This window comes from Asparagus officinalis, chromosome 1 (genome assembly GCF_001876935.1).
Source record: "Asparagus officinalis chromosome 1, Aspof.V1, whole genome shotgun sequence".
Taxonomy (NCBI): Eukaryota; Viridiplantae; Streptophyta; class Magnoliopsida; order Asparagales; family Asparagaceae; genus Asparagus; species Asparagus officinalis.
In genome coordinates this window covers 6,946,450-6,967,046 of record NC_033794.1, presented here as the reverse complement: position 1 = coordinate 6,967,046, position 20,597 = coordinate 6,946,450, and the positions used below count along the sequence as shown (strand labels likewise).

Below are 20,597 nucleotides of genomic sequence, written 5' to 3'. Positions count from 1 at the left end.
TAAAAAATAACTTTAAATATGAACCAAATTTTGACAATTTAGAAACTAGTTTTTAGATCATGCAGCTTCGATTAGTGACCCAACAAAAACAATGTCAAAGTGACATTATTTCTTAACCATACTAGAGTTGGTCTAAGATAGGTAGATGTTCAATTCTGGCCTGGTTTTGAGAGCTAAAAATGAACTAGAAGAAGTCAGGCCAGCATTTTCCAAACAGGAAATAGATCAAAATTGGGGGTTTTTGAACGGATGGAGGGGGTTATCTCCAATTTATAAAGCTTATGATAGTTTTATGCAAAATAAACACCGAAGCCCGGGGTTTTCTGAAATGTACCCTTCACGAAATTTTCCCTCTTCAGGACCCTGAAACGCACCATATTCCCGCCCAAAAACATCACGATATAAAAATAAACCTCGGCCAAAATCCCTAATTTCCTCATTTCTCCCCATCTCTTTTCTCGATTTCCACCAATGGATCATAGATTCAGCTCGACCTCTTCATCTTTCTTCGGCGATCTCACAATCAGAGAGCTAAATGGGTTCAGAGGTACTCATATCACTTTCTCTTTTCCCTTCGATTTCAGCGATTTTCCTCTTGTTTCCGCTGATTAGGGTTTTGCCATTTCTCAGTGAGGAAAAGGCCTTACCTTGGCGACCTCTCGTCGGAGTCTGGAGTTGTTTCGATTGAGCATGATGGGATCACTACCCCGCCTCTCGCAGTCTCATTCTCCAAGGTTCCTTTAGTCTAAATTCGCAGTCTCATTCTCCAAGGTTCCTTTAGTCTAAATTAAAATTTTAGTTTTAGGGTCAAAAATAGAAATTTGAGGATGGAGGCTTTGGTAATTAATGAAACTGAATTTTTTACTTCTCTTCATCAGGGAAATGGCTGCTTAATAAAAACACAGAATTTTTCATACGCCCAAATTATTTGAACTGATTTATTTATAAACCCCAAAATCTGAATTGATCTGAGGATATAATATTTTAGTAGGTGGTTTAAAATAATTCTGGTAAAACAATGGCCTTAGAATAAGAACCCATAAAAATTTGTGGTAATAAATGAGATTTACACAAATAGTGTGTAAAAATTGTCTTAAAAAGCTTCGTTCTAGGGATAAATAATTGAATTGTTTTTCTCGGCAGAGGAGAAGCTCGAATCTTCTTGCAGTAGCGGATGAGGATGGGTATGTGAGCTTCTATGACACGCGCCGGAGCCTCCCTTCTTTGAGTTCTTGCCGGGAGAAAGCAGGTTTGTGAAATTACAATCTGGGTCATTGTTTTAGTTCATTTTAAATATTTTTATTGAATATTTCTAAAGGAATGTGTTTTTTTTGTCAATTCAGCCGAAGCTAGGATTTGCGATTGGACAGCGCATAACAATGCCATCTTTGATATGTGCTGGATAAAGGTATTCCTCTCATTTTCATGACGCTCATGTTGATATCTCAAGATTATTGTGATTGGATTTCAATTAATATTACTTTGCAGATAAATTCTTAGTATTAAAAGAGGAACACAACCGTCACCTTTAAATAAGCTACTACATCTTTAGATCTGAGAGTGGGTTTTATGAGGCTGTACCTTCTGTTATAAGCTTATGAAAATTTTATGTATTATCTGTGGGAAACTAGGACTGACTGTACTTACTCGCCTTCTGTTATAAGCTTATGAAAATTTTATGTATTATCTGTGGGAAACTAGGACTGACTGTACTTACTCAGAACTCAAACATAGAATATCTGACTTTTATGTATTATCTGTGGGAAACTAGGACTGACTGTACTTACTCAGAACTCAAACATAGAATATCTGACGTTGTTGTAGATGCAGATGGCTATATGCTGTCTTAATTGACATATTTTATAAAACGCTAGACAGAGGATTCAGAGATTGTATATTCATTCTGTGTCATTATAATTATTGCTCATTTTGAGCATGTACCGAGTTGCAGCATCTCTTGTAATGTACTGCTCATTTTTCTTTGTCTTGCTTTCTTGCAGGATGACACTCAACTATTAACTTCCTCGGGTGATCAGACAGTAAGTTATAAAACCTTTGGAACTTCCAACCAAGGAGCACATATAGTTTTTCTTCTAGGACCATAAAGAAACACACACTGATTTTTTCCCCCTGTAAAACTGACTTGACTTATTTACACTACCAGATAAAGATATGGAATGCAGAGAAAAGGAAATGCGTTGGGATTTTGTCAGGGCATACTGGAAGCGTGAAATCTATTTGCTCACATTCATCTAATCCTGGTAGGAAGCAATCAGGTTTTGCTACAATTGAATGATAAGCGATATTGTTATAAGTGCTTTAATTCGTGCAAATTTCTTTAATTGTCTAGAGCTGCTTGTTTCTGGTTCAAGGGATGGTTCAGTCGCTCTATGGGACTTGAGGTGCAAGTCTAGTTCCACAAATACACATGGAGAACCACGCATATTGTATGATCCTTAAGACAAATACTTCTCTTAGTTCATACAAGCAGCAAATACTGCCGCAAAAAGAATTTACTCTAATATCCATTAGTTGCAGGTCTACTGCTGTCATTAAAGAAGCCCATACTTCCTTTTGCGGAAAGAGGGTTAAGCGAGCAAGGGTTTGTAGACGCTTTCCTTTTAATTCCTTCTGTTCAATTCAACATCTTATCTTAATTAAGAAAAATATCTGATTTTCTCTAGGGTGCTTCCACAAGCATTACATCCATACTTTATCTCAAGGATGAAATGTCCATTGCCAGTGCTGGTGCTGTAGACAGGTTAGCGAGTGATAGAACAACCGAACTCTAAATATTAATTTTCTCCCAAAATTTCATCACTTTTTTTAAAAAAAACTTCATACAGTTATATATGTGTTCTAATTTATCCTTACTTTATGCCAGTGTGATAAAGATATGGGATACTCGGAATCTGAAAGCTTCTATTGCACAAGCATGCCCTCACGCTGAGCCATCTATTGAAAAGGTAGCTTTTATAATATTCACATGATCTGAATAAAAGGTTTATAGGCATGAAGAAATATACCTAATACACACATAAAAACAGAAGTATACACCAATATGCGGTCTAGAAAATACAAAATAATATGCATCTATGACAAACATGAGTCACTTTTTTGACATGACATGGCTTCACAATACAAGTTCCCATGCTAATATACTGACACATGCAATTGGTGGGAGATTGAACATGTTGTCAATATACAGAAGATTGTGTGAAATATTTATATTTATAGCGGACATCTGTCCATAATTGAAGTTTTATTAGTTTTAGTTCTTTTAGTATACAGTGGTTTTAACACAGTCAATTGAGCTTTCTGTTACATTTTGAAGAAAAAGGTATTGCATGGGATCTCTTCTCTATCTCAAGATTCAAATGGCGTGTTTCTTGCTGCTTCTTGCATGGATCATAGGTATTCCAATTCTAGCACGGTTCCAATACTTGCAAAATTCCAACACATTATTGAATTGTGCTTAACGACTTGTTCTCTTCTATCAGGATTTACTTGTATGATGTGATGCATCTCAAGAAGGGCCCTGCTAAAACATTCACTGGAAGCAAAATTGGGTCATTTTATGTCAAGGTAAGGCTATATACAATAGTGAGTTTTCTGGTAAAGGCAACTTGACACTTTGGTTAAACAATCTCAATCTTGTCTACAGTCAGCAATTAGCCCTGATGGGGTTCACATTCTTGGTGGCTCTAGTGATGGAAATGCTTACATATGGCAGGTATGTTTTAACTTTTAACATGTTTGCATCTCTAAATTCTCAGTTTCTCACTTTGGACTCCATATTGTCATTGTTAAACTTAGGTACGTAGGCCTGAAAGTAATCCAATCATGTTGAAGGGACATGAAGCAGAAGTTACTGCTGTAGACTGGTATGCACTCTAGAAAAGCAAATGCATCTGGTTCTTCTATAGCTTAAGGTCTTTTGGCTGACATTTTCCTTGTGCCCTTTTATTTTATATCCCTTCAGGTGCTCTTCTGACTATGGGAAAATAGCAACTTCATCAGATGACTTCATGGTGAGTGATGTCTCCAATAGTTTCCTGGAAGTTAACTTCATTACTTAAAAAATGCTCTTTATTATTAATCTTGTACCAAATATCTTTTACGTTAGGTTCGAGTCTGGAATATAAAAAAAGGAAGCTCCATTAGCACTAGATCGCCAACTGCAGTTCGAAAGAGAGTAACTGCACATTCAAGCATTGAATGCAGAAAGCTAATGATGGATGATTCTCATTCGGGGTCAGGAGATATAGACAAGCACCTCTGCCATTCAAATGAAATGAAAATAAACTCACCCTCACCTATTCAAACTGAGGCAGTTGAGTTCACTACACCAGAATCCGGAAAGAAAAGAAAAATTGATATGTTTCTAAAGAGTCCAGCCTCTGAATCAGATAGTCCCTCTTCTGTCTTATATCCCCCTCCCTCTTTGAAAAGGAGAACCATTCGCGACTACTTTATGTCTTCATCTTGTAATTCTTGAACCACACCATTTTCTGTCTAAGCTAAGGTACTTATTTTCTCCCTCCATGGTTCTTTGACTATTTGCAATTCATATTACTTGATACTTTGTTTTTGCTGATACAGGCTTTTGAGTTTTGACCGACTGAGAGGCTGCTCACTCGAGAATCCTCTCAAAGATGATTATTGTGGATATAACTGTCTAGAGCATCTAGTCTAAGAACTGCCAGCTATTAACATTTTTGTCTGATACCCATGAAGCTGGGGTAGTAAATATATGTTGTGTTGCGCCAAAAATTTGTTGCCGAAGATCATAAGTTTATCTCTATCAGCAAGAGTACTTGAGAAATACTTTTGTAACTGCTCTCTGATCAAGATACTAGGCCAATTATGGGGCCAAGAAATGCTTGTATTACAGGATACTGTGACATGAGCAGGCTCTAAACATCTACTTAAAATTTGTAAATTGTTGACCTGATGTATAAGCATATTGATTAATCTGAAGATTGTTTATTTCTCTAGGGTGCTTCCACAAGCATTACATCCATACTTTATCTCAAGGATGAAATGTCCATTGCCAGTGCTGGTGCTGTAGACAGGTTAGCGAGTGATAGAACAACCGAACTCTAAATATTAATTTTCTCCCAAAATTTCATCACTTTTTTTAAAAAAAACTTCATACAGTTATATATGTGTTCTAATTTATCCTTACTTTATGCCAGTGTGATAAAGATATGGGATACTCGGAATCTGAAAGCTTCTATTGCACAAGCATGCCCTCACGCTGAGCCATCTATTGAAAAGGTAGCTTTTATAATATTCACATGATCTGAATAAAAGGTTTATAGGCATGAAGAAATATACCTAATACACACATAAAAACAGAAGTATACACCAATATGCGGTCTAGAAAATACAAAATAATATGCATCTATGACAAACATGAGTCACTTTTTTGACATGACATGGCTTCACAATACAAGTTCCCATGCTAATATACTGACACATGCAATTGGTGGGAGATTGAACATGTTGTCAATATACAGAAGATTGTGTGAAATATTTATATTTATAGCGGACATCTGTCCATAATTGAAGTTTTATTAGTTTTAGTTCTTTTAGTATACAGTGGTTTTAACACAGTCAATTGAGCTTTCTGTTACATTTTGAAGAAAAAGGTATTGCATGGGATCTCTTCTCTATCTCAAGATTCAAATGGCGTGTTTCTTGCTGCTTCTTGCATGGATCATAGGTATTCCAATTCTAGCACGGTTCCAATACTTGCAAAATTCCAACACATTATTGAATTGTGCTTAACGACTTGTTCTCTTCTATCAGGATTTACTTGTATGATGTGATGCATCTCAAGAAGGGCCCTGCTAAAACATTCACTGGAAGCAAAATTGGGTCATTTTATGTCAAGGTAAGGCTATATACAATAGTGAGTTTTCTGGTAAAGGCAACTTGACACTTTGGTTAAACAATCTCAATCTTGTCTACAGTCAGCAATTAGCCCTGATGGGGTTCACATTCTTGGTGGCTCTAGTGATGGAAATGCTTACATATGGCAGGTATGTTTTAACTTTTAACATGTTTGCATCTCTAAATTCTCAGTTTCTCACTTTGGACTCCATATTGTCATTGTTAAACTTAGGTACGTAGGCCTGAAAGTAATCCAATCATGTTGAAGGGACATGAAGCAGAAGTTACTGCTGTAGACTGGTATGCACTCTAGAAAAGCAAATGCATCTGGTTCTTCTATAGCTTAAGGTCTTTTGGCTGACATTTTCCTTGTGCCCTTTTATTTTATATCCCTTCAGGTGCTCTTCTGACTATGGGAAAATAGCAACTTTATCAGATGACTTCATGGTGAGTGATGTCTCCAATAGTTTCCTGGAAGTTAACTTCATTACTTAAAAAATGCTCTTTATTATTAATCTTGTACCAAATATCTTTTACGTTAGGTTCGAGTCTGGAATATAAAAAAAGGAAGCTCCATTAGCACTAGATCGCCAACTGCAGTTCGAAAGAGAGTAACTGCACATTCAAGCATTGAATGCAGAAAGCTAATGATGGATGATTCTCATTCGGGGTCAGGAGATATAGACAAGCACCTCTGCCATTCAAATGAAATGAAAATAAACTCACCCTCACCTATTCAAACTGAGGCAGTTGAGTTCACTACACCAGAATCCGGAAAGAAAAGAAAAATTGATATGTTTCTAAAGAGTCCAGCCTCTGAATCAGATAGTCCCTCTTCTGTCTTAAATCCCCCTCCCTCTTTGAAAAGGAGAACCATTCGCGACTACTTTATGTCTTCATCTTGTAATTCTTGAACCACACCATTTTCTGTCTAAGCTAAGGTACTTATTTTCTCCCTCCATGGTTCTTTGACTCTTTGCAATTCATATTACTTGATACTTTGTTTTTGCTGATACAGGCTTTTGAGTTTTGACCGACTGAGAGGCTGCTCACTCGAGAATCCTCTCAAAGATGATTATTGTGGATATAACTGTCTAGAGCATCTAGTCTAAGAACTGCCAGCTATTAACATTTTTGTCTGATACCCATGAAGCTGGGGTAGTAAATATATGTTGTGTTGCGCCAAAAATTTGTTGCCGAAGATCATAAGTTTATCTCTATCGGCAAGAGTACTTGAGAAATACTTTTGTAACTGCTCTCTGATCAAGATACTAGGCCAATTATGGGGCCAAGAAATGCTTGTATTACAGGATACTGTGACATGAGCAGGCTCTAAACATCTACTTAAAATTTGTAAATTGTTGACCTGATGTATAAGCATATTGATTAATCTGAAGATTGTTTACTAATTTGGTTCATTGCATTAGGTTTCAGCAAAAATTTGACTTTAATCCATTCAACTCTGGAAACTTCATTTGCTAAATAATTGCTTTTTTATAATATTTATTCTCCTCTCACACATAATAGAAGCCTTGATCCTTGTCATGCTTATAAATTACTATATTACATTATTCTCAAAAAAAATTACTATATTAGATCACCATGCAAAAGTGAATGATGGCACAATGAACACTTTCTACCAACTATATCACCAGTCATAACCAGATACTCTTGCAAAAAATCTACTGCTACGACATTTGAAGATATCAGCATAAGTTCTCTGAGCACTAGAAAATCCATTTCCTCCATCAAACCAGTCTACCATTTACTGGACAAGTAGTAAACCGTTTATACAATATCAGCTACAAACTTTTAATTTAAAAAAAAAGATTACATATGATATTTTTCAAAATCTTCATATCAGAAAACCGCCCTTTAATTGGGGTTATCAAAAAACGCCTTTAAATTTAAGTTTCTGTCAGAAAACCCTCATGGGGCTAAATATAAAAAAAAACCGCAATCTTCGCATCGGAAAGTAAAATTAGGCAGGGTCATATTTTTGGTTAACACTGTCATGAGGTTTTCTGATTAAATCTCAAACTTAAAAGGGGTTTTTCTGATAACCCCTAACTAAAGGGGTGTTTTTTCTGATATTTTGAAAGTTATAGGAGGTTGTTTGTTGTTCGTCCAAAGTTAAGGGGGGTTTCTTGACATTTAGCCAATTAATCTCACATCTAGGCAAAACGAGACCCAAACCCGTAACGCAAAAGTGACCAGCTTCTTCCCCTCTCCAAACAGAAACTGACCCAAAAAAAAATAGAGATCTCGATCTCGATCAAGATTTCCATTACTGCTCACAATTCTTGGTGAAAGAGACAGAGATCTGAGGTCAATCAATGGCGGCGGAGCTGAATTCTCTCCTCCAGATCTGATCACGAGACGAATCCCTAAAGAGATCTCTATGTCGGGCGCCGTGTCGGCGCTGTTCCTGCTCGACATCAAGGGGAGGGTTCTCGTGTGGCGAGATTACCGAGGCGATGTCTCCGCTGTCCAGGCCGAGAAATTCTTCACGAAACTCATCGAAAAGGAAGTGAGATCTCCATTCTTTGATTTTTTTTTTATTACGTTTTAGATTGGAGTTATTTTGCTTAAAAGAAATAATTTTTCAGTGTTTTATTATTATTATTTGTGCTTGACTTGAATCGGTGTGAGTGAAATGTGAGATCTGATACTAGCGTTAAGGTGAATGTGTTAAAAAGTTTGGAAAATTAAAGGTTCTTGAGATAAGTTTGATCACAGTAGTGGCTTTGTAAGCCTTCAAATTTCTATATGTTGGATCCATTGAGAATTTGTATTGCAACTGATTAATTCGATGATTCTGCTGCCTGAAAGTGAAGTGAAACACTTGAGATGGATATGGATGCAGTTACATGTGGCGAAATTGGCGGTTGGATTGGGGGCCTTCTAATTGGCTGTTGGACTTGAAGAGAAAGATGATTCTGGAATCTCTGGGTGAAATGGAGGTGGAGGGAAACATGTATTAGAGAAGAGAGAACCGATATGGAAAAGGGAATGACAAGGGTGAGTTGGGGCCTTATGGACATGATCAACTCTAAACATGAGAGCATGAGATGGAACAGTTTAGCATGGGCAGTGTGGGTTGGGGCTAATATTGGAGGGGTTTATAAAGTGGGAGAAGATATGGTTGGATTAGACATCGGCATCTGTTGTGATGGAAATCGCCCCAAAAAAAAGAGTTTACTATTAGCAGGGAGGGGACTTTTAGTTTTCTTCAAGGAATACTAGGAAGGAACGCTAGGAATCACAGAGAGGGTGTTGGTATTTACATTTTTCCATAGTTCTTGAAAATGCTTTTGATCTTTGCTGGTCACTTTTGGATGAGAACAAAAATATCTAGGATATAATTCTACTACTTAGAGTCAACTCTTAAGAGCATGCTTTCATATATCTAGAGTAGGATGGTTTCAAAAAAGAGTATTTTTGTAAAATTACGTGATTAGAATATCCATGAAAGACCCACAAATCTGTGTTAGAACAGCGTACCTAAAATGAGAAATTGAAATATGTAAGTATCAATTAGAAAAAAGACTGACAAAAACAAGTGCAAGTATCTGAAACCTAGAGGTGACAACAATGACCTAATTGGTTAACATGGTTTCCTCATGTTTCAATGCTGTAATTATTCTTCTCTTGTGGAGTAAGAAAATCTAGAATTTATTTATTGGCAATTTGGCATCTTGAAGATGTGGACTGCCTTTTTATCTGTACTTGAGTGCATCCTAGAGTGTAGACTTCGTTTTCAACTTGCAGTGGACAAGATTGGAAAGAACTGCACAACATTGTTTGGTAGATTGCTTTAGAGAGAGAGAACCAGTATTTTATGGTAGTAAGTCTAGAGCCTAGACATCTACATAATTGACTGCAAACTCTATAGCAATCCCCACCCCACCCCCAACAAAAAAAAAGGCAACAAAAGCAAAAAAGCCTCTGACCCTCTCATCCGCAGAGGCCCCTGTTGCCGACTCCTCTCTTTCCGTCTTCCACTCTACGATATTGATCAATGATCTTGAGCTGGAATAGGTTTCATTCTAATGTATTAGGTCTCTGTTCTCCAATTTATAATGTTATTTCTTGTAATTTGATATTGCATGATATATGTGAGAATTGTAGATTGTCCACTGGCTCTGAGAGGATTTGGGTTTTTTTTTTTTTTTTTTTTTTGAGTTACTTCTTTTCTGCATATGCTTCTTTGATTTGATTCTTAAATCAAGTTGAGAATGTGAGCAAAGAATCAACAGAACATATGTAGCAAAAATTGTGTGGAATTGTGGACTTATATCAAGGAATTAGAAACTTATGGATTCTTTTGTATTATATAGTTCGGATTTTATTTAGAGGGAAATTTTTTTCTTTTTTATTCTCTTTTGATTTGATTTTTTTACTGGTTATGGAACATTTGTATTTTACTATTGGCGGAAGGGGATTGGAGTTGTTAATTTTTGTTTCCTTAGGAAAGTAGATACAAAGGTTCGTGAATGATAAATCTTGCCTTTTCTTTTGCTTGCCAGGGTGATCCAGAGTCCCATGATCCAGTAATACATAGTGATGGAGTGAGCTACATGTTCATACAACACAACAATGTTTTCTTGATGACAGCATCAAGACGAAACTGCAATGCTGCCAGTATTCTTCTTTTTCTGCATCGTGTTGTTGATGTGAGTCTTTCTCTCCCTATGTATTTGAGCAATGATCTGGCATACCTTCTTCTTCTTCTTTTGGCTACTTAATTTGATATAGGTGTATTGGAGCAAGTGGTTCGATTTTTTTCCCCTTATTTGCATTGCAGGTTTTCAAGCATTATTTTGAAGAACTAGAGGAGGAGTCGCTAAGAGACAATTTTGTTGTTGTGGTAGGAAAGCTAAGTCACAAATTCAATATTTTTTAATGAACATGGGTAGTACTTTCTGTTTGCCATATGTACAGTTAATCATCGAAGATGCATGTTTTTTTTTTTTGGCAGTATGAATTGCTTGATGAGATGATGGACTTTGGTTATCCCCAGTACACTGAAGCTAAGATCCTTAGTGAGTTTATCAAGACAGATGCATACAGGATGGAAGTTATGCAGAGACCTCCCATGGCAGTAACAAATGCAGTGTCATGGCGTAGCGAAGGGATACGATATAAGAAAAATGAAGTAGGTTGTTTCCTGCATTTCCTTGGGCACAATTTTAAGCCATCATTTACCAGAAAAGTTTTGTTCTTGTTTATCCAGGTTTTCTTGGACGTAGTAGAAAGTGTTAATATTCTTGTCAACAGCAATGGTCAAATTATCCGTTCAGATGTTGTGGGAGCATTAAAAATGAGAACATATTTGAGGTTTGGTTTTCTTCGTTTTTTTGCTTTCATCTCTTGTGGTTTATGGCTCAATTTATTAAGCTGGAACGTTAGAAGTCATTAGGAAAATCCGTTGTTGGTCGTTAATTTCTCACCCTTCTCACATAAACCCTATCCCTCTTGGCCATAGCCAGAAATCACGCCATGCTTGTAGATTTATACTTACATGGAGCCTTCTACAGGCTTCATGGAATCCTGAATATGGTTTAGTGATGACAAGCACTTGTGGATAAACTGATCTACTTCCAATGGCTTTGACAACCTCCTTAACATTCATATTGACAATAAAGAGGAATTTATTAAAAAAAACCAACATGTTGAGTTGTGCTTTCCATGGAGCTGTTTCCTCTTCTAGTCAAAGAACTTTTATTACGCAATTAACATTTAGGGTTCAATATTCATTCTTGAGCTGTTGGACTATCTCTTCATGCTCAAAATTTGTAAGTGCTTGGACCGATGTTCATAGTCTTGTACAGTATACAACTGCTTATTAAACTCATGAGAATGATGTGGTTATTGGCTTAATGGTGGGTTTTTGTTCATTCCGTGGAATATACAGCTTAAACACAATCACCCTCCCGTCATGCTAATTTCTGTAGGGCATATGTTGATGTGTTGATATTTTAATTCATTATGTACATCAAAGCTCTACTGTTTTTTTGGAAAGAAAAGTGACTAAATTTTACATGACTTGTTCAGTGGAATGCCGGAATGTAAACTCGGACTGAATGACAGAGTACTTTTGGAGGCTCAAGGTCGGACCGCAAAGGGGAAAGCCATAGATCTTGATGATATCAAATTCCACCAGTAAGTACTTCAGTTTTATATTGATATTTTTTTTGCTTATCATAATTGTTGCCTTCTTTTCCTCCTAGATCAATATTTTGGATCAAACTCGAAGTCTGATTTGTCTCAATTTATGTTAAGGTGTGTGCGGCTGGCACGGTTTGAGAATGACAGGACTATATCCTTCATACCACCCGACGGTTCTTTTGATCTGATGACATATCGACTTAGTACCCAGGTATAATTTTTGCCTTGTGTTTTCTACTTTCTGAGGGGAACTAATTATTCGTTAAGATCCATAACATAGAGGAGCTTAATTATGAATCAGTAATAAAAAATAAGGTACAAATTAAAATTCGTTTTGGCTTGTAAAGAAAATATTGTTATATAATAAAACAAATTGATTTCTGGTGTAATTTTAATTTCCTAAGATACTTGAGGTTTAAAAATCCATGAAATATTTTCATATAGTAACAGATGTAGAAATTTGTGGTTTCATAATCAACATGTTCACTTTGTTGTTATCTGTATCTATGGGAGAGTGCCAACCAGCGAAGCGCTTGCTTTATATGCTAGAACTGTGATCATTACTCAGTTATCTGCAACAAGTCTAAAGTCCTTTAACGCTGTGTTCAATTTCTATTTAATAGGTAAAACCTCTAATCTGGGTAGAAGTTCAAGTGGAGAAACATTCGAGAAGCCGTATAGAGCTCATGGTAAAGGCAAGGAGCCAATTTAAGGAAAGAAGGTAGTCTTAAACTTGCCATAAATTCTGTGTGTTTCAAGCTGAGGTTCTCATAATCAATCTGATGCAATGGGGGTGTTTCTTTTCTGTTTCATGCAGCACTGCCACGAGTGTGGAAATTGAGCTGCCAGTACCTCTGGATGCTACCAACCCTAATGTGCGGACTTCTATGGGTTCAGCTTCATATGCACCAGAAAAAGATGCCTTAGTCTGGAAAATAAGATCCTTTCCTGGTGGCAAGGTATCTGAGAATTTTCTTCAGATAATTCTTAGACATGAATGTTAGAAAGGTCATTTGCTATCTTAATCTGAGAGACACCTGTAAGTGACAAATCCTTCTTGGTTGAACCTAACTAAGGAGCGATTAGAGACATGTTTATCTTTGGTATGTCTGACATGTATATCGAGATTCATCTAGTTCAGGGTATACATCTCCATTACTGAGGCATCCATGCTTCATAGGCACTTGACATGCTGCACTCATATATTAAAGGTTGTGAACATTTTTAATGCAACCCCCTCTGAGTAGGTCACAATTAGATTGTTTTTAGTTTCACAGTGTACCCACACGTTAAATAGAGTGCAAGGTATATAGGATGACCAAAGTGGCACTTCAAAGAGTCTATATTTAATAACTAAGAAACCTTTGACATATCATTTTAGGCTGCTTTGTCTTTTCCATGCACATGCAATATTTAGTCTACGTTACTTGTTATAGTGATGTGACATTTCCCTCATTAAAGCTGAAAATGTTAGTTCAGCTCATGTGAAGATCATATAATTCATATTGGCTGGGTTTAAATACCGTACTTCTCACTTCCGTATCTTTGTTGACTATTCAGGAGTATGTCTTAAGGGCAGAATTCACCTTCCCCAGCATAACTTCTGAAGAAGATACACCGCAGAAGAAGGCTCCTATTCGCGTGAAATTTGAGATACCTTACTTCACTGTATCTGGAATACAGGTATTCTGTTTTGCATCATTTTTTTTAATTTTCTTTTTTGTGCTTAAGATGATTGTGCTATTACTATGTGTTATGTGCTTAGATCCTATGAATTGTATACCGCATTTCAAATTTCTGGCTGTTGGTAAATAACATAGTTGCATAATTTGCTTGTTGCTATATAGCTGGTCCAAAGGGGATAGTATTATCATTCTTTCATTAGAGGAAGAAGAATGTAATACTATCAAACATCACTGTAAAACTATAGCACATCAAACTTAGTCAAAGAATGATATGTTCTAAGCATGTTCGTTCTAATTTTAGATTCCACTATTATTCTCCGTTAGATCTGGAGCAGATTGATGCTTGCAAGAATTTTCTTACCTGACACTAGCGCTGCATGAGATTTATTACTCCTTTATGCTTCCACGCTTTAGTAACATTCCGCAGATGTAGCTTATGATTTTTAAGTTCTATATTCCTAAAGAAATTGACTCAAGTTAACAATCAAATTTATAGGTTCGTTACCTAAAAATCATCGAGAAGAGTGGATACCAGGCTCTCCCATGGGTGAGATATATAACAATGGCGGGCGAGTATGAACTAAGACTGATGTAAAAGCATAATGTGAAGCCTTGAGAATTATTATTTCCATCGTTCAACAAAAGTTCTTCATTCTCTTCATAACCACCTTATGAAACGCCAAAGCAAGCAGTGAAGAAGAGCATACCGGCATACCTTATTTGGAGTCTTAAGATTGCGTGGTGGTTCAATTAATGCTCTGTTTTTGGTGGGTGATGGTTTGTTTGGATGTGAGTCGTATTTTTGTAATTTATGAGATTCCTTGAAATGAGAATTGGTGTATTTGTTCATGGGAGCGCTTTCACAGGATTATTGTTATATCTCATGGTAGGCTCAGAATGTCTTTAATTTATAGAGGTCGGTTATCATTGGTCACATATAACCTGCGCTCGGTTGTATTCTTTTTCCCCGTAGCGGAAAACCAAGTAATTTCATTGTTGTCGAGGCTTTTGTGGCGTGTCTTGGGAAATCTCATGGTAGGCTTCAGGGAAGCCCTCTGGTGGCGTTAAGAGCGATGAGGACTCGCTATCGTGAAGAGAAGGTGTTAATAGCTGCCTCTTTTTTTTTTTCTTCTTGTTTGGGTTTGAAGATCTTTTTGCTTCCTATTAAGTTAGCAATTTCGTTAGCTTTGACAACTCATTGAAGGCATTCCATTCATTGTCGTCGAGAGAGAGAAAGAGAGAAGGCTTGTTTGATCATTGTTGAGAGAGAAGGCTTGTTTGATCGTTGTTATCAGCTGTACTAGGGATTTTTGCCAAACGTCAAAATTATCAGAAATTCTAAGTCTTTTAACTCTTTTTCTTTCTGGCTTCTCTCTTTTTCAAGCAACTGGGTTGAGTTCTCCTTATTCCAATTGCGGGGTGCTGATTTCTGACTCCTGTTCATTTGATCGTCTTGTTCCCACCATGGAAAGAAACAACAGATAACGCCTCTAGTCAGAAAATGCTTCGAATCGAGTTTTCTTCACCCAAAAATGGGGAGCAAACTCAGCACAAATCCCAGCTCGAAAAAAATAGAGAGAGGAAGGCCCGTTAACATTCACTAGAATTCAATGAGCATCACTGCTATTCCGAAAAAGACATCTCGAGGTTGACAACCTCATCTCCCACGCAATTATGCACACACAAACCAGAGATCATATACACCAATAAACCAAATTCAACAACGCATCAGCATGCATCATGTCTTTCATCTTTGCAAAGAAAGATCAAGGATTGATCAGGTAAAATCCCTTTAACCGGTCGTGAAGCGATAGAAATCAAACGTCATTTAAAAAATAGAGAACAAAGATCTGTGAACACACATATACACAAATCTCAAACAAATGTTTCTGTCAAATCATCGATCATCAATCACCGACCAAACCAACCCTTTTGAGGCTGGATCGTATCCCCTCCCCCGCCATTCATGAGCTTATCAAGCACCACGTTTAGGTCAACAGACTGCCCGTTCTCTGTAAGCTTCCTCACCGTTGCTCTCACCTGTTCTCTCGAGAACCCCATAGTTGCTACCTTATCCACCACATCATCAACAGGAACCCTGTTACCATTGCCACCACCAGAACTTTGCCCTGTGGGCACTGCTTGGGGCAAAATCTTTGCAGTAGGAAGACGAGAATAGTTGCCGCTTCCTCCTCCTCTTGATGCAGGTGGAGAGTTTGAGTAAGGTGATGGTTTCATCGTGGAGCTGTAATGGGATGGAGATCCACTGTATGGGTAAGAATCAGCGAAGGTAGGCCCTGAAGGTGCAGTGTAGCTCGAAGGAAATGGTAATTGACCAGAACCGTAATATTGAGGAGGCCCGCCGGCTGGAGGTGGCTGAGACAAAGGAGCGGGTTGGCGAATATTTGGAATGTAGGACTGAGATTGTGGTGGTGGCGGTGGTGGTAGCATGTATGGTGCTGACTCTTCCTGATGATGAGGCATTGGTGGAGATTGAAGTTGAGAAGATGGGTTCAGATTTTGGGGTGTTTGTTGTGAGTACTGCGGTAATTGGTAGTGTGGTGGTTGCATAGGTGGTTGTGATTGAGGCTGTGGCTGCATGTGCTGGGATCCTTGTGAAGGGTAGTAAGACTGTTCTCGGGGTAAAGATGGGATGGAGGTAAGTTGGGGTTGAGATGATTGAGCAGGGAATTGAGGAGGTGGGTTCTGCTGTGCTGGTGGTTGTGGTGGCGGTGGGGGAGCATTTGGCTGCTGAGTTCGAGAGTCTGATTGTCCGGCACTTACGGTTGATGGTTCAGTTGATGGCTGGTAGTGGTCGGACTTGGTAGAAGATTGCTGTAGTTTTGTGAGCTGGAGTTGCGCTTCAGCAATCTCTTGTTTATCCCGAAGCATTTGAACACCTGTTTGAACCTGCAAGTGTTTCAGAAACATTTAGGAAGAAACCTACAGATTAGTCCAAACTACTTCTAATGTGAGGGAGTGAATCAACCATAGAAGAGGAAATAAATTGAATTGTGGATGAAACAGGGAAAGCTACAAAGCAAAATTTACTCATTAATATACAAGAGGAACGGAAGATGACAGAAATAAGAGTGGTCAATATGGCACACCGGAATTTACCTTAGGAAAATATATTGCGTATAATATGCTTAGGAAGTAGGTATCTCCTGATTTATTAGAGAGCCTGCTAGTTTTGCGAATTGGCTAGAATTTTCGACAAATTAACTCTTTCTTATGTTTCTTTATTTTTTAAGTACTTTCTCATTTATGTCAAGTAATTGATTGTTCCTTGAATAATAGCCATGTTATAGTATAATGGACTGATTATATTAGATAGTATTTGATGAAATAAGCAAAATATAGTTAGCATAGTCAACAACATATAGCACTACAAACCATTGGTATATAAGATCCAAACATGAGTTCTTTCAACAGCATCTAAAGAAATGCTTATTCACATAAGAGCAGTAGGCAAAAGAATCCACTAGTGCTTAAGGCTGATTTGTGTTGACCAATCTCGTTGGCTTGGGCTTAAATGAGTTGCCGGTGCCTATTAGAATTTCTAAATGTTAAGCAGCACATCAAAGCTGTTCACAATAGTCTGTGGTGTTTATGATTAAGGATTTTTTACCTTGAACAAAGGAGAGAGAAAGAAATAAAGAAGAAAGAAAAAAAACAATATAAATTTATTCTGCTAATAAAGTGCCAGAGAAAGCAAACCTCTCTTAGAATATTCTCTAGTTGCCTCAGCTTTCCATCTGTGCTGCTACTGCTATTGCTGATAGTATCTTTTAAGTCATCGACAGATTTTTCCAGGTGTCGTGTTCTACTCTCTAACTGAGACAACCTTGAACTCACGCCTTCCAAAGTATGCAGCAGATTATCAGCATATTTCTTCATGGTTCTGTCCACTTCAGTCACTGTAGCCACATCATATGCATCTTTCTCTTTCTCATGGCTCACCTTTGGCATTTCATGAGATTCCAAAATATTTGAGCACTAGAACAATGACAACAAAGAAGAAATAAGATAATACTCTGAACAAGTAACAAAACTGCAGTAAGAATAGCTTACTAGTCCCAGTAAAAAAATTAAAAAAAAAAGCACCATTATGCTCAAATAGGATGTAAATAACATAGATCAGGATGATGTATAGTCCTGCAGGTATCTTGAAGATAATATTACATATTACAAATTAATTGCTATAGTCTGATTCACTTTGAAAAAGATTTCCAAAATCAGGAAAAAGTAAATTCCATTCTAAACTACAACTTTAGCCAGTTCTATAAGAGATGCCCAGTCTGTAATTGCAAATCAATTTACATATCAGAGCCCACACGATCTGGTTTTTGCACTAGTCTAGTCATGGTCGAACACTACAAGGTCGAACACTACAATCTCAGTGTCACCCCCTAGGTCTCATACTAGACTAGTCTTGGGCGAACAGTGCATTTAAGGTGTCGCTGCCCTCACCCTTCGCTTGTAACTGGGAGATGAGGCTGACTCCAGTAATATCTGTAAGAGACCTAAAATAGCTCCGCCCTAAAAGCTAACTGTCGGTGGAAAGGAACCCAAATCTGTTATAAAACCACAATTGACTCTCATTTAGTCGATGTGGATCTGGGAGTAAGTGGACCATAAACCTGTTGGCTGTTATAAATTCACGCCAACTCCAATAATTTGGGTTATTTACAAGGATTTTCCCCCATAAAAAAACCTTTAAAATAGAGTTATTCTATAGGAACCAACTTTGATTTTCAATTATTACATAAACATCCTTTAAACAGTTTTTTGTGGCAATCAACCACCAAGACTCACTTTAAGTCAAGTTTTTTCAGTTTTGTTGCAATAATTAGCTATCAAATGCCAAGTATATTAGAGAGATGAGCCTCAATGGAGGTTAGGTGGGATCAATTAACAAAAAAAACTGAAAAATGGGCTTAGGTGGCTGATTATAGCAAAAAGCCCTTTAAAGTTGGTTTATGTAAAATTTGAAAATCAAAGGTAATTTATATAGAATGACCCTATTTTAAATGTGGTTTTTGTGGAAACCCACTATTTACAATTACTTAAATAAAGTCTAGCATGTTTGAGATATTATTGTCTAAATCAAATGAACTATAGCCACTAAATGCAGGTGCTTCTTGGTGCCTGAAATTTTACATTATATTCATGGATAAATAAGATTCCTATTATATTCCACATTCCCAACTTCCAAAGCAAGCATTGGAGTCCTCTTTATAACCTCCAGGTGCATTTTCTTAGTCTAGACGAGACAAATAGATTTGCAGCAAGCAAGGAAAATCTCCTTCAAATTGTAGATAATTCTTGATTTTTTTTCTTGAAAAAAAAACCTCGAAATATTATTAGAGGATGATATATAATGAAAATAAATAACAGGCACACATTAAATTACTACCATAATTTTTTTCCTAAGATCATGAGTCCTTAAAAAGTGTAAGAAAATCAACATGTGAATCTGAGAGCCTTAGGGCCAATTTGGTATTGCTCTTTTTTTAGACTGGTTCTGCTTATTTTTCTAAGAAGTGGTAAACAATATTGTTTGATGGAACTTATTTCGCTTACCTATTGAAAATGTCACGCCTTTTAAGAATGTGCTTTTAGAAGCAATCTGTGGAAGCTTTTAAAATCGGTTTTTGCTTTTTATAGTTATAATACCATATAGACCTTTTAGCTTTTGAAATTATTGCTCTATCTATTCTAGAACTATCTTGTCTATTTTGGTAGCTAAATTTATTTCCATATTTGTCATTTTCACTTGTAATAATCTTTACGCACAATTTTACCAAACACCTTACTAATTTTGGAAGTAGCTTATAATCTATTACCAAGCAGCAATGGCGGATCCTGAAAATTTGTTTGGGGGCGGAAAAGTATCTATTTGCCTACAAATAAAAATGTATTATTATAGAACTATAGTGCCTGATGGGAATGCACTCAGTATACTTTATCAGCTCCATTGCATCAAATTTTGCTTGATTGTTTTGGGTTTTTAGTGTTTGGGCTTTTAGCATTTCAGCCCATCTGACCAGACTGTGAGAAGTTAAATGAGCTATTAGTTTCTAATAGGTTAAATGTTGGTTATATAAGGGTTGGGGTGCAAAATGTTTAAATTTAGACGGAATAGATTGTAATTTTACAAGGGTTTAAATGCAAAACTCACATTTTTAGGGGTGTAACTGCTCCCCAAAGCACCCTATAGATCCACCGTAGCTTAGCTTCTATAAGTTGCTTCTATAAGGTGCTTATATAAGCAACTTATCATAAGCTCTAGCAGTACTAAACTGGCCCTTAACGGACTTCTATAAATATAGAAGCTTTTAACTACAAATGAACATATTACGACGCAATCTATAAGCGAAAGCTAATTTCTCTTAATTACTTGTGCAACCCCCAAAATTTATATCCACATGATCCCTTAATATAATAATAAAGATGTAAATAAACCTCTAAATCCATCATCGCTTCCAGCTGAGTTCGCACCAAAACCCTAAAAATTTCAACAGAATTCAAAAGAAAAAAACTTCTATCTATATCGGCAAGTCCATTATATAACTAAAAATAATGATCGTACTAGAGCACAGCCAATTAACATGCTAATTTCTGAAATCGGTATCTCACTCTGAGATTCGCAGAAGCGATCTTAGAATCAGCCGACCCCCAAGAATGCCTCGCGCCGCCATCAAGATTCGTGCTGCTGGTGTTATTAACGGCCGATGATGAAGATCCAACGGCTCTGATCGGTTGAAAATCATAGCTCGGGTAGATCTCCTCTTTCTTCAGCACGCCGCCCCCATTGTTATCCCCATGGCGGTCCTCCTG

The 20,597-nt window shown here is 37.1% G+C and overlaps 4 protein-coding genes across 5 annotated transcripts in view; 3 read left to right on the top strand and 1 right to left on the bottom strand.

Annotated features, from left to right (window-relative positions):
• On the top strand, positions 405-4,975 carry LOC109847683 (denticleless protein homolog). Of its 2 annotated transcripts, none has more exons than XM_020416920.1 (17): positions 405-547; positions 631-734; positions 1,144-1,249; positions 1,344-1,408; positions 2,001-2,039; positions 2,165-2,261; positions 2,351-2,447; positions 2,539-2,602; positions 2,685-2,761; positions 2,885-2,966; positions 3,335-3,414; positions 3,501-3,585; positions 3,665-3,733; positions 3,817-3,884; positions 3,983-4,031; positions 4,127-4,525; positions 4,603-4,975. In XM_020416920.1, the coding sequence occupies exons 1-16, from the start codon at positions 472-474 to the stop codon at positions 4,496-4,498; spliced, it is 1,530 nt and encodes a 509-aa protein (XP_020272509.1). In that variant the 5' UTR covers positions 405-471; the 3' UTR covers positions 4,499-4,525; positions 4,603-4,975. The 2 variants fall into 2 exon arrangements, with proteins under 2 accessions (XP_020272509.1, XP_020272505.1); XM_020416916.1 differs by having other exon boundaries at positions 2,533-2,602.
• Positions 4,992-7,316, top strand: LOC109847677 (denticleless protein homolog). Its single transcript, XM_020416909.1, has 9 exons — positions 4,992-5,075; positions 5,199-5,280; positions 5,649-5,728; positions 5,815-5,899; positions 5,979-6,047; positions 6,131-6,198; positions 6,297-6,345; positions 6,441-6,839; positions 6,917-7,316. Exons 1-8 carry the CDS (start codon positions 5,044-5,046, stop codon positions 6,810-6,812), a joined length of 837 nt encoding a protein of 278 aa, XP_020272498.1. The 5' UTR covers positions 4,992-5,043; the 3' UTR covers positions 6,813-6,839; positions 6,917-7,316.
• Positions 8,098-14,665, top strand: LOC109847668 (AP-1 complex subunit mu-2-like). The gene is made up of 11 exons (XM_020416901.1): positions 8,098-8,428; positions 10,428-10,574; positions 10,706-10,768; positions 10,880-11,056; positions 11,135-11,238; positions 11,956-12,063; positions 12,184-12,280; positions 12,693-12,790; positions 12,887-13,028; positions 13,630-13,752; positions 14,251-14,665. Exons 1-11 carry the CDS (start codon positions 8,300-8,302, stop codon positions 14,347-14,349), a joined length of 1,287 nt encoding a protein of 428 aa, XP_020272490.1. The 5' UTR covers positions 8,098-8,299; the 3' UTR covers positions 14,350-14,665.
• Positions 15,507-20,597, bottom strand: part of LOC109829946 (putative uncharacterized protein DDB_G0294196) — a 6,216-nt gene continuing 1,125 nt past the window's right edge. The window contains exons 2-4 of the mRNA XM_020397051.1: positions 20,397-20,594; positions 17,475-17,753; positions 15,507-16,664 (exon numbers count right to left, since the gene is read on the bottom strand). Of these exons, the coding sequence (XP_020252640.1) occupies positions 15,666-16,664; positions 17,475-17,753; positions 20,397-20,594 (1,476 nt within the window). The 3' untranslated portion in view covers positions 15,507-15,665. The remainder of the gene's footprint in view (positions 16,665-17,474; positions 17,754-20,396; positions 20,595-20,597) is intronic.